Source organism: Oryctolagus cuniculus, chromosome 2 (genome assembly GCF_964237555.1).
Source record: "Oryctolagus cuniculus chromosome 2, mOryCun1.1, whole genome shotgun sequence".
Taxonomy (NCBI): domain Eukaryota; kingdom Metazoa; phylum Chordata; class Mammalia; order Lagomorpha; family Leporidae; genus Oryctolagus; species Oryctolagus cuniculus.
Window position 1 is genome coordinate 117,980,177 of NC_091433.1, and position 14,092 is coordinate 117,994,268.

At 43.0% G+C, this 14,092-nt stretch overlaps 1 protein-coding gene across 1 annotated transcript in view; it reads right to left on the reverse strand.

Annotated features, from left to right (window-relative positions):
* DNAH6 (dynein axonemal heavy chain 6) overlaps positions 1–14,092 on the reverse strand; it is a 315,521-nt gene that overhangs the window by 182,815 nt on the left and 118,614 nt on the right. Inside the window, exons 25-29 of the mRNA XM_008254187.4 lie at positions 12,875–13,039; positions 12,676–12,789; positions 8,364–8,489; positions 8,117–8,272; positions 7,665–7,826 (exon numbers count right to left, since the gene is read on the reverse strand). Coding sequence (XP_008252409.2) covers positions 7,665–7,826; positions 8,117–8,272; positions 8,364–8,489; positions 12,676–12,789; positions 12,875–13,039 — 723 coding nt within the window. The remainder of the gene's footprint in view (positions 1–7,664; positions 7,827–8,116; positions 8,273–8,363; positions 8,490–12,675; positions 12,790–12,874; positions 13,040–14,092) is intronic.

The following is a 14,092-nucleotide window of genomic DNA, read 5'->3' on the forward strand; positions in this document are numbered from 1 at the left end:
CTGCAAGACTCTACTTCCACATCAGGAACATTCACAGGCATCAGGTGTTAGGATTGGAACTTTCCAGGGGACACAGTTCAACCCCTAGCACTCTGAATCAGCTGCTGGTAGTCAGCGAGGGGGATTCTTTGATGGCCATCATAAACAGTGTCTATCCAGCAGACTGCAGGCCGTGCAGCCAAAGCTGCCATTTGTAGACAAGAAGTGACTGGTGATCCAGGAGAGGGGGATTTTTTGTTGTTTTTGTGATTTGGACAGAGTTCTTGTTTGTGTCTATTCTCATTATGCTGTGGTTTCTGTTGTTGTTTTTTATGGTCTTACTCCATAATAAATGCCTAGTGAGCTGGTCTGATGTTGGTGGTTTGTGAAATTGTATTTAACCGGAGAAATAAATACCCTGTTTGAGCCAGGTCCATTCTCAGCTGAGGCCATTTGGGCTATTTTGTTTGTTTTTCAGAGACTTTGTAGCAATTGACCATAGAAATGATTTTTGGAGTTATTTCTACCAATTTATTTTGTGATGATTCCTAATTTCAAAAAAAAATTATTTTACTTTATTTATTTGAAAGACAGAGTTACAGAGAGATGTAGAGACAGAGAGAGAGGTTTTCCATCTGCTGGTTCACTCCCCAGATGGCTGCAATGGCTGGAGCTACACCAATCTGAAGCTAGGAGCCAGGGGCTTCTTCCAGGTCTCCCACATGGTTGCAAGGGCCCAAGGACTTGGGTCATAGCAGAGAGCTGGATTGGAAGAGGAGCAGCTGGGACTAGAACTGATGCCCATTTGAGATGCCAACACCTCAGGCCAGGACTTTTAACCCACTGCCCCACAGCGCCGGCCCTCTCAAAAAATTTTTTATTTTGGAATATTTCAAACATACAATAGAGATGAGAGGAAGTATATGTCATCCCATTTAACAATTATGACCAATATTTTGCTGTTTTAATGAAAATTGTTGGAGAGTATTTTAAAGCAAACCCTAGACATGGTATTATTTCACCATCAATTCTTCATAACCTAAGAACCTAAAAATTGCCGAAACTAAAACCACCTAACACACTCAAACAAAGGCTCAGTAATTCCTTCATGTCATCTCAGACCAATCCATGTTCCCCCATGGTCCCCAAACTGTCCTTTTACACTCAATTTGTTTGGAAGGGATACGAACATGAGGTCCAAACATTGCATTTGGTTACCGCGTCTCTTAAAGCTTTTTAAATTTTTAATAGTTCTCTGCATCTTCCCTCTTTTATGAATATATATTTTGAAGGTCTATAGATAATCTTCCATATTGTCTTTCTCTTATTTCATATTTAACTTTATATTTTTGTGGTATTAAAATGTTCCTGTATCTCATGTTCTTTCTAAAATGGTATTTAAATGCATGACCTCATAAGGTTCATTAGGTTGAGGTATACATTATTTTGAACAGGAATAATTCATAAATTGTGTATCACAACAGGATATACAAATTTCCTGGTTGTCCCACTTTAAGAGAAGTTATGACTGATTAGTGGATTACTGGCCTGATTCGTACATTATGAAGCTGCCAGTTAATTTATTATCTAGTGATTTTAGCAATGAAGGTCATTGATAGATTTATTATTTTTTGAGAGGTTACAAACTAGTCATTTCTAATGTTATCATACCTTCATTTATTAATTATAATTCTTCTATAAAGAGGAATTTTCCTAAATACTTTTGTTGTCCCCAGAAAACAATATACAGGAAAGACAGGACAAATGGCTAATTCATTTTTCTTTTTTTACACAAAATTAATAGCTTTTTAATATATTGAGAAAAGTTAGGAAAATAATGAAAATATCTTATTCACAGTTACAACATAAAGAAAAGCAAGTCTAAATAAAGGAGTGAAGACATCTGTCAAAAGCTACTGAGTGGCTTAAAAGAAGACTTGAGTTAACGTGCTTTCCATGAATAGTTCAGCTTATTATTATAAAGCTGTTAATGTTTCTAATAAACATGTAAACTCAATGCATTTCCACCTTCAACCCCACTATATCTTTTTGGGACCCATATAAATGACTCTAAAGTTTTCTGGAAACCCAACCATGGACTATTGGCTAATTGAGTTATAGAAACAGAGCAATTAATAATAGCTCAATTAGTTGAGCATCACTCAACTAGCAATTGAATTATGTTTTAAGGCTACGGTTGAAATGCTATACTATTACTGGTATAGGAACAGAAAGATAGGAAATGGAACAGAATATAAAATCAGAAAAATTTCTACACTTATTTGAGATCTTACTATATAACAAAGGAAGCATTTTTTTTCTTTTTTGACAGGCAGAGTGGACAGTGAGAGAGAGAGACAGAGAGAAAGGTCTTCCTTTGCCATTGGTTCACCCTCCAATGGCCACTGCAGCCGGCGTGCTGCGGCCAGCACACCCCGCTGATCCGATGGCAGGAGCCAGGTACTTCTCCTGGTCTCCCATGGGGTTGTCCTGGTTGCCCCTCTTCCAGGCCAGCTCTCTGCTGTGGCCAGGGAGTGCAGTGGAGGATGGCCCAAGTGCTTGGGCCCTGCACCCCATGGGAGACCAGGAGAAGCACCTGGCTCCTGCCATCGGATCAGCGCGGTGCGCAGGCTGTAGCGCGCCAGCCGCGGCGGCCATTGAAGGGTAAACCAACGGCAAAGGAAGACCTTTCTCTCTGTCTCTCTCTCTCACTATCCACTCTGCCTGTCAAAAAAAAAAAAAAAAAAGACATGTCAGAATTTTGTAGCTGTCATTAACTAGTGATGACCACCAAATCTTCCCCCAATCTATGCAATGGCAATATGTTCTCAGAGGGCGGTAACTATAATGACATGCCCAGCGCTGGGTCTACAAAGTCACCACTCAGTGTTTGAATGTTTTGTTTGCTTTATATAGGCAAGGAGAGTTCTGAAGGGGAACAATTCTCCAGGGAAACCTCAGGACAAGAGAGAGCCTAGACGATAGGCAAGGCCATCCATCTTAGTAGGGATCTTCAGTTCAACGTCCTCCTGCCCAAAGCTCTCCTCTTTCTCATGACATTCTCAGGAATCAGCAGGAAAAGATAAGAGAAAAATAGGACAAGGAACCTCATTGGGACCCTGGGGAACACCAACACTTAAAGGGACATTTATGGCTGAAAAGAATAGCTTTGCTAGATAATCTCTTTTGCCTTGTAAATCTTACCTTTCAGAAACTCTTAGAGGATGCCACTCTCCTTACTTTGGAAACTGCCCACCCACGTCTGCCTTTCAATAGCCACACATGCCTGTATGACTCTGACTTTACCCCTTCTTATGGATATAGCCCACAGACCTAGGGGTGGTCATGGGAACCCAACTTGCCAGCTAGAATCCTGGGTCCCAAGTGTGAACGTGCTATTCTCCTGTCAAGGTTCTAGAAAGAAGGCCCTAATGCTCCTGAAGCCAAGGAGGTCCCCAGGGTGCCCTTGTTCTAACTCTGCCTCAGTCATGTTGTTCAACTGTCCTTCTGAATCCACGCAATGTCCCACTCTCCCAGTATCTTTTTAATGAGTTTTTAAATTGTTGCTTAAAATATAAGAATTTTGTGTGTTTAAAAATATGAATATCAAATTACTTTAATCACAGACAAAATAAAATAGGAGAGTATTTAAATGGGGAACAGTTGTAGGAAGTCCAGGTACAGAGAGTAGAAACACAAAAATCCTGTAAATCCTGTGTAAAGGGTGTATGTTTTGGTATTCAATCGCTAGACAAAACAAAGAAGACATAATCCTAGTTTAGAATAACATGTAGATTTCACAGAACAGAAGGTTGGGAGGTTGTGTCTAAAAAAATTCTCATCTATTTAATGAGTTAGCAGATAGTATCCAAAGTTGATACATACAAATATAGAAATAAATGCTTGTTTTTGTAGCTTTAATAGCTACACCAGAATGACTCCACACAATCAAGGATCCCAGATCCTTTGAATCTAAGTTTCTTTCTAATGGGCCCATGAGGTCAAAGTAGTTTCATAATATTTTAAAGTGTTATTTATCTCTTTAATTCTCATTCTATCATGGGTTGTACAGTGTGAAAAGGTTATGAAAATGTTTTCAGTTTTTACGTCACAAATGACCTTTACAAAACTACCACTTATCAAGTTTTGGCTTCAAAGAACAATATTGACAATTAGCCCAAAAAGTTCTTAAAATATTTCCATTTAGAGTACAATACTTACATGAGGCTAAATTTTCTTTAAACACTACAGTCAAAAATATATCTTAACAGATGGAATGTGGGACCAAATATGAGAATTTGGTTGTTTCTATTATGCCAGAATATATTTCTATATGTTTCTATATGCCAGACTCAGAAATATAAAATAATGCCACTAAAATAAAATATACAAATATATAAAAATAAGCCAAGGATATAACCCCTAGGAATAAAAGCTCTTTGGAGGTCTCAATAATTTGTAAGAGTATCAAACGGTCCCACAATCAACAAGTTTGAGAACTGCTGCACTGAATAAATCTTACCATTAGTTTTCACTTATTCCACATTTCATTATTTATTTATTTATTTATTTTTTGACAGGCAGCATGGACAGTGAGAGAGAGAGACAGAGAGAAAGGTCTTCCTTTTGTCGTTGGTTCACCCTCCAATGGCAAGCGCGGCTGGTGCACCGCGCTGATCTGAAGGCAGGAGCCAGGTGCTTCCCCTGGTCTCCCATGGGGTGCAGGGCCCAAGCACTTGGGCCATCCTCCACTGCCTTCCCGGGCCACAGCAGAGAGCTGGCCTGGAAGAGGGGCAACCGGGACAGAATCCGGCGCCCCGACTGGGACTAGAACCTGGTGTGCCTGCACCGCAGGCGGAGGATTAGCCTAGTGAGCCGCAGCGCCGGCCCACATTTCATTTTCACCATATAGTTAAAGTTGCACACTTCCCCTGTATTTCTGTCCCTACTTTATTTATAGCTCATCCCAACTCTTTGCACTTATTGATTGTACAGATTTTCCTCCCTGTCGCTCCCCGTCTTCGTGGAGGAACGACACAGGACCCTGCGCTGTTCTTTTGTCTGCTTGGCCCTCCCCGGGTTTGCTGCTGGTTCTTCCCGGGTTGGCTACCGTCCCTTCCACCTCCGTGGAAGGGCGGTTCCCCCTAGCCACTTTCCCCACTTCCGCGGGGGAGCGGCACACCGCCGGCCAGCTCTCTCGGGGGCTGCACAGGTGTTCCTTCAGATAGATGTTCCTCTTAGATGTTCCTGGTGCATGTTGTCTCTCTCCTCCTTTATAGTCCTCTTCCTCCAATCCCAACTCTGCTACCCACACGCCGAGTATGCTGCTCTTCTCCAATCAGGAGCAGGATCAGCTCCTGGAGGTCATCACTCAAGTTGGCAAGAGGCAGCTGCGTAGAAGCTGTTTCCTCCTCTCCCAGCGCCATATTGTGGGAGAGCAGATGCATAGAATAAGTCTTAATTCCAGTAACTTAGTCTAGTCCGAGTTGCTCCCCACAGATCCCCCTTTCTTTTTATTTTTGGCGTTGATACGCGCCTGTCTTCGGTGCCCCGCGGCACACACTCTGCTCTGCTTGCTGGAGTTGCCCACAGGTGCTTACAAGCCCTATCAATCAGGCAAACCGAATCCGGGTCCTCTCTTCGCCATGTTGTGAGGAGGTTTTTAGGCGCTGATGCGTGCCTGTGTTCGGTGCCCTGCAGCGCATGCTCTGCTCTGCTAGAACTGCCTGCAGGTGCTTACAAGCCCTATCAATCAGGTAAACCGAATCCAAGCCTTCTCATTGCCGTATTGTGGGGAGACTTATTGGTGTTGATTCGTGCCTATCTTCGGTGACCTGCAGCTCATACTCTGGTCGAGCTGCCTGCTGGTGCTTATCGCCTTACTAATCAGGCAGACCAAATCCAAGCCTTCTCATTGCGGTATTGTGGGGAGACTTATTGATGTTAATTCATGCCTGTCTTCGGTGACCTGCGGCGCATAAGCTGCTAGCCGCCCGCAGGTGCTCACCACCTCCCTAATCAGGCAGACCAAATCCAAGCTCTCATTGCCATGTTGAGGGGTGGCCTTATTTTTCTCTATTTCTCTATCTCCAGGCATTCCTATCTCTCCCATTTTACTTCTATCTACCAGCATTCCTATTTCTCTCATTTTACTTCTAAACTTCTGTTTCTCTTATCCCTGCGGCTTCCCGGCGCCTGCCCCGAGGCTGCTTCTCGGCGGCTTCCCGGCTCTGAGCCGCCTCAGCCCGCACTTCTCTCATCTGCGCGGCTTCCCGGCCTCGCGCCCGCACCACGGCCTCGCACTAGCCCCACATTCCCTATCCATTCACGCCCTGTGCTCTCTCTGCACGTGGTGGCTTCCGCAAATCACACAGCCTAGCTCACGTTTCCGCCACTGGTTGGTTTAGTTTTCAGTCTAAGTTCCCCGGGCTAACCTGACGAAATGCAACCTATAGCTTACGTCTCCGCTCCCGGTTTGGCTTCCCGTCTTTTGCTCCCCGGGCTAATCTGACGGATTCCAACCTGGCCCACGTTTCCGCCTCTGGTTTAACTTTTCGCCTTTTGCTCCCCGGGCTGACTTAAAGAATTCCAACCTGGCTTACGTTTCCGCCTCGGCCTGCCCCCGCAGCTTCAATTTCCCTAACATTTTTCTCTACCCGGTATGTTTCCCTAAGTTTTCTTCCAACAATATTCCTCCCTCATTTCTCCTGGCTTCTCCCCACAGTCCGTATCCGAGTCTGTTTGTTCTAGCTTTCACTTTCGCTTTCGACCTTAGAGATTTCTCCCAGCTTCCCCCCGTAGTCCATATCTGAGTCTATGCTTAGGCTTTTGATAGCTTCTTCTGGCACCTTTTCCGTCCGGCTTTTCCCTAGGCTCTTTGCTAGTCTCTCTCTCCGGTATTTTCCCACTTCTTCCCGTTTCTTCCCTCCTAGGTTTGCTATCTGAGTCACGGCACCATTATGTCGCTCCCCGTCTTCGTGGAGGAACGACACAGGACCCTGCGCTGTTCTTTTGTCTGCTCGGCCCTCCCCGGGTTTGCTGCTGGTTCTTCCCGGGTTGGCTACCGTCCCTTCCACCTCCGTGGAAGGGCGGTTCCCCCTAGCCACTTTCCCCACTTCCGCGGGGGAGCGGCACACCGCCGGCCAGCTCTCTCGGGGGCTGCACAGGTGTTCCTTCAGATAGATGTTCCTCTTAGATGTTCCTGGTGCATGTTGTCTCTCTCCTCCTTTATAGTCCTCTTCCTCCAATCCCAACTCTGCTACCCACACGCCGAGTATGCTGCTCTTCTCCAATCAGGAGCAGGATCAGCTCCTGGAGGTCATCACTCAAGTTGGCAAGAGGCAGCTGCGTAGAAGCTGTTTCCTCCTCTCCCAGCGCCATATTGTGGGAGAGCAGATGCATAGAATAAGTCTTAATTCCAGTAACTTAGTCTAGTCCGAGTTGCTTCCCACACCTCCCTACCGCTTTTTGGCAAATTCTCTTGGTCTGGGTTTGTACCTGCACTGTCCAGACCACTGCGTTTTCACTCTTCCATGTTTCTCTATTCCATTTTAAGCATTCTTTGCCCCCGTTCATTTCCTTTGCTTTCCACCACCCCATTTTCTCCTCATTACATTATGCCACAGTACAAGTCAAGAAAGACACAACACACACTTGATGCTAGTATTCAGAAACCGGCACTCTACCTTGTAGTCCAAACCATCGGAACAGTTGAAGACCACACACTGGATGGCAAGAGCTTTTGCTAGGTCTTTGGTCGTCTCTGTTTTCCCAGTGCCAGCAGGACCAGCAGGGGCACCCCCCAGGTCAAGCTGCAATGCTCCCATGAGACAAAGATAGCAGCGATCCTGAAGAAACCAACGAATTGTCATTAATGAAGGGAACCGACTCTAACCACAACTTCATGAGTCCTTTCCCTTTTATGGGACGAGGGCCACTATTTTCCAGAAAAGGTTTTAGAGCATTTGAAATACACTCAAAGATCCAAGCATATATGTAAATAATGCAAATGTTTGCTTTACAAAGATGTATTCATAGCAAATCCTTTCAAGAATTCATGTTAAGTGAAACTTTTCAATACTACATTGACAAAAAAAGCAGTCTTATAGCAACATAATTGGGGTGATCAGCTACTTACTGTAAGAGGAGTAATAACCAGTCTTGGGCATGCACCCAAGTATTCATAGCCATAAATGTACTGAGAGAGTGCCATTCTAGCCACACAGTTGTCCACATCTACATCCCAGTAATAGCGCAGTTGTCTCTGCCAGTCAAAGGATTCAACTGTGTCTACCTACACAGGAGATATAAGTGATACACATATTAGGTACCCCCTTTTTTTTTTCAGAAAGAAGTACATGACTCTATTTAAATGAAGCATTTACCTGGGCTTGAACAAGTTCACTGACAATGTCTCTTGCATGTACATCAACAGTGATCAGCGCAGTTATGATGTTTCTGTGTAGCTTAGGAAGGCTGCCTCGAACTATTGCAGCCAGAGCATTTAATCTCTGCAGATTAGAAGCAGAATTCAGAGTGAATTATCAACATCAGTTTGCATATTTATCTTTTTATTGTTACATTCAGAGTAGACATTTCCTAACATCAACTCATTTTAAAAATTTCTAATTCTGTGACCAATTAGGATGATACTGCGTGGGAAATATCGTTCCCATAAAATTTCTTTGAAGTATGTGCTATTATTATCTTCATTTTACACTTGAGGAAATTGAAGGCCAGAGAGGGTAAGATGCTGGCAGCCACACAATTATGAAGTGGTGGAAACTAGGTAGACATTAGCTTTGAGGAAAGCCCACGCTCTCAACCACTATGTCATGGTATCTGTAGAAAAGATTGGTTCCTTTCAAAATTCAATGTGGTTAAAGGTGATACTTCTCATTTTCAGACTTAGTTTTCTCACTGATAATCAGAAAACCTGAGTGTTCTAACCAAGCCAATGACATTAAATGAAAACACTCCGGGGAAAGATTCAGCTTGTGGTTTTCTTCTAAGTGGCTAAATTCCAGGCTGGTGTTGTGGTGTGGCAGGTTAAACTGCCACCTGCAGCACCAGCATCACCTATCAGAGCACCAGTTTGAGTCCCGGCTGCTCCACTTCTGATCTATCTCCTGCTAATGGACCTGGGAAGGCAGCAGAGGATGGTCCAAGTGCTTAGGCTTCTGCAACCATGTGAGAAAACAGGATGGAGTTCTGGGCTCCTGGATTCAGCCTGGACCAGCTATAGCCTTTGTGGCTTCTGTGCCCTTTGGGGAGTGAACGAACAAACAGAAGATCTCTCTCTCTCTCTCTCTCTCTCTCTCTCAACCTCTGCCTTGCTCTCTGTTGCTCTGCTTTTCAATAAATAAAATAAATCTTTAAGAAAGTAGGTTCATGGAACTTTCTTTGGAGGAGTCTTTCTCTTTCCTGGCTCTCTGGAGACAAAAATCCACAGAGGACCCTTTTTTTCTTATTATATTTTATGACAAGTCCTTTAAAATGCAATACTACTTGTAAATAGAATTGCATTTGGATTTGAAGATTAGACCTATATCTTTAGCAGATATATAGTTTGAAAGTACTGCCCCCATTCCATCGATTTCTTTTCTACCCTATTGATTCATTGTTTCCTCTATGGTGCAGAGGTTTTTAGATTGATGCAATCCCACTTTGTTTTTTTGCTTATGCTTTTGGTGTTATGTCCAAGAATCAATGCCAAGGCCAATGTCATGAAGCCTTCCCTCTATGCTTTCTAACAGGATTTTTATAATTTTTTATCTTACATTTAAATTCTTAATCTATTTTGAGTTGATATTTCTGCATAATGTAAGATAAGGGTCTAATTTTTCTTACAACTCAATAGCAAAACCCCAAATAACCAAATTAAAAAATAGGCAAATGACTTGGATAGACATTTCTCCAAAGAGATGGCCAATGTCCAATAGTTACATGAAAAGGTACTCAACATCACTAATCGTCAGGGAAATGCAAATCAAAACCATAATGTGATGTAACCTCACACCTGTTAGGAGGGCTATTATAAAAAATAAAAATAATGACAAGCATTGGTATGGATGTGGAGAAAAGGAAACTCTTACATTATGGTGATGGGAATGTAAAATAGTGTAGCCACTGTGGAAAAAGTATGATGAGCCATCAAAATATTAACGATGGAACTACTATACAGGCATGATCTTAGTAATTCCCCTTCTGGGCACATCCACAGGAAATGACACCAGGATCTCGAGGAGCTATACCTCCATTCCTAGTTTCACTACAGCATACTTCATAACAGCCAAGTTGTGGAAATGCCCTAAATGTCCATCAACAGATGAATGGATAAACAAAATGTGACATATAGGATATTATTCACCCTTAAAAAGAGGAGAGTCTATCATATGTGACAGTACAGATGAACCTGGAGGGCATTAAGGTAACTAAAATAAGCTAGTCACAGAAGGACAATGCTGCATGATTCCACTTACATGAGGTGCCTAAAATAGCCAAACACATAGAAACAGAGAAGAAAGGTGGTTACTGGTGGCTGGGGACAAGGTAAAACAGGGTGTTGTTGTTCAATGGGTATAAAGTTTAAGTTATACAAGATGAATAGGTTCTAGAGATCTGTCACACAGCATGTGCACTTAATTTTTTTTTTTTTTTGACAGGCAGAGTTAGACAGTGAGAGAGAGAGAGAGTCACAGAGAAAGGTCTTCCTTTTTCCGTTGGTTCACCCCCCAAATGGGTGCTGCGGCCAGCATGCTGCGCTGATCTGAAGCCAGGAGCCAGGTGCCTTCTCCTGGTCTCCCATGCCGGTGCAGGGCCCAAGCACTTGGGCCATCCTCCACTGCCTTCCCAGGCCATAGCAGAGAGCTGGACTGGAAGAGGAGCAACTGGGACAGAACTGGCACCCTAACTGGGACTAGAACCCAAGGTACTGGCGCCACAGGTGGAGGATTAGCCAAGTGAGCCACAGCGCCAGCCTGTGCACTTAAAATTTTAATAGGGTAATTGTGCTTCCTTTAAAACAGCATTTCCCAACTATGACCATGAGTTTATTTTAAATATTTATTTATTCATTTGAAAGTCAGAGTTACACACACAGAGAGGAGAGGCAGAGAGAGAGAGAGGGAGGGAGGGAGGGAGGGAGAGGGAAGAGGGAGAGGGAGAGGGAGAGGGAGAGGGAGAGAGAGATTGACCGCAATGGCTGGAGTTGTGCCAATCTGAAGCCAGGAGACAGGGGCTTCTTCCGGGTCTCCCACATGTGTACAGGGGACCAAGCACTTGGGCCATCTTCTGCTGCTTTCCCAGGCCAGAGCAGGGAGCTGGATCAGAAGTGGAACAGCCAGGACTTGAACCACCACCCATATAGGATGCTGGCACTGCAGGTGGCTGCTTTACCTGATATGCCACAGTGCTGACTCCATGAGTATTTTGTTTTTAAAGAAAAATATTTATAGGGGCCGGCACCGTGGCTCACTAGGCTAATCCTCTGCCTGTGGCGCCGGCGCCCCAGGTTCTAGTCCCAGTTGGGACACTGGATTTTGTCCTGGTTGCTCCTCTTCCAGTCCAGCTCTCTGCTGTGGCCCGGGAAGGCAGTGGAGGATGGCCCAGGTGCTTGGGCCCTGCACCTGCACGGGAGACCAGGAGGAAGCACCTGGCTCCTGGCTTTGGATCGGCGCAGCGCACCGGCTGTAGTGGCCATCTGGGGGGTGAACTAATGGAAAGAAGACCTATCTCTCTCTCTCTCTCTTACTGTATAACTCTATCTGTCAAATAAATAAAAAAATATTTATATTCACTCAATTCTTTATTGTTTCATTGATAATTGACTAATGTTTCTATAATCTTGAAGAAAAACATACCAGTGCCTAGAAATGCTACAATTACTGAGATTTTACATTAATTAAACTTTTATGAGAGGTTATTAAATTCCATTTCTCCATAAAAGTTGCAAACCATTATAATCCTGGTGTTTGAATTTTCCCCCGGTTTGTACTGTGTGTGTGTCTATTTGTGAGATATATGTGTGTGTGTATACATGTATACACACATATACACATATATATCTACATGTATATGTATATATACACACGTATATGTATGTATGTGCATACATGTGTATACATATATCTACATGCATATGTAGACATACCTATATACATGCATACATTATATACATATATGTATATGTATGTATATACATACATGTGTGTACATATATACATGCAGGTGTAGATATACCTATATCCATATATACATGCATGCATTATATAAACATATGTACATGCATACATGTGTATATGTATGTATATCTACATATACATGTAGATATATGTGTGTGTATACATGTATACACACACACATATACATCTCACAAATATCAGGGTGATGTCACTAGGAAATGGAACAGGAATCATTGCAGTGATACTCTCAAAGCTCTGTAAATCATGTGTGAGCGTGAGCATTTCTGAAATAAAGTGAATTTGTGTTACACATGGTAATAAAAACCCCTGAGATCATCCTGCATGGCTGTACAAGGGTACTTCAAAAGTCTTTGGAAAGATGTAATTAAAAGATATTGATTTTGGTGCAGAATATTTTTGAAATCCACACATAGCTTTCTTTAGAATATGAATTTCCCTTGAACTATCTGGAGACCTCCTCAGAGGTTCAGTGTTATCCTGTTGACGATCTCACCTCAAAATTCACTTTTTCAAAAGCTTCCAGGGCCTCTACATGACTAGTGCTTTCTGTTTCCAGACACTCAGTCACATCCCGACACCACATGATCTGAGAAACAGTTAGGATGACCTGCAAGAAAATGTCTTCTTTAAGAGTGGGGTGGCATCTCAGCAGAGAAGAATTCAGGAATGGAAAGTTAACAAGTGCGAGTTACTTGGGAGGGATGGCCAGCAATCACCCACTCTGTCCTCGGTTTGCCCTGATAGTCAGCGATGGCAGCTTTGCACAAGCGGCGCAGAGACGTGAACATGGCTTCTTCCACTTTACCAAGCCATTCCTCCACATTGCCTCGGGCTTTGAGGCCTTTCCCCAAACCTACCTAGAAGGTAATCAGAGCAATGATAAATTGGCTCATGTGAGATTTTCAGCTGTGTAGTCCCTGAGCTTATAAATACTGAAGTTTGAGCACAAGTACCAGAATGTTCTATGGATATTCTACTTTACAACTTTATTTATTGCCTAATTTTAATGTTTCCTCATGGAACCAACTCCTTGAAAGAATAGTTCGTAAATACCACATACATTTCTTCACCTGCTTTTGTTTTCCTACTCCCTGACATCTAATTTTTTGCCCTAATACTTCACAAAACCTGTTCCCATTAAGGATACCCATGTCTCTCATTGGAAAAGCTAATGGACACTTTTCAGTCCTTTTCTTATTTATTTCTCAGACTTCCAGCCACTTGTGTGTCCAATTTGTTTTAGTCTCTTTCATCAGTTCTTCTACTCCACTTTTAAATTTTATGTTTTCCCAAGATTCTATTCTTGGTCATCCACTTCTCTTCTGCAACCAATAATGACCAAATTCTTTAGTAAGAAGATCAATTTAGGATGAAGAAAATGTTTATGAGTTCCTGCTACTCCTATAAATACACTAGTGTGCTATAATTGGACTAACACCTTGGCATTGTCCTGCATACTTCCTCTGTCTGGAATGCTTATCCTCTCATGCCCATCTTCTGACTCCTGTGTGTGTGTGTGTGTTTGTGTGTATGTGAATGTGTGTATGTTTGTGTGAGTTTGTGTGAGACTTTCAACTCTGGAGTCACTTGGATTCTTACCATCTGCTATTGCATTCACTTTGGTGTTCACCATGAGTGATTAGCTGTGCAGATGCTGCTGCCACTAATTTGCACTTACATAGTGCCCACTGGGTACTGCTGGCAGCAATTTACAGGTAACATCTGTCGTCATCTCTTTCATCAAGAACATTTACTAGTTTCCATCTCACTGATGAGTTTATAGGGTGGGATTTGAGTCCAGGTAGCCTGCAGCAGAACTGGTGCCCTTTACTAGTCTACTATTGTGCCTCTTGTGGGGAGTTGAATAAGATATAGCTCTAGTTTTCTCCACTTTGTTTGCAGAAAACAGA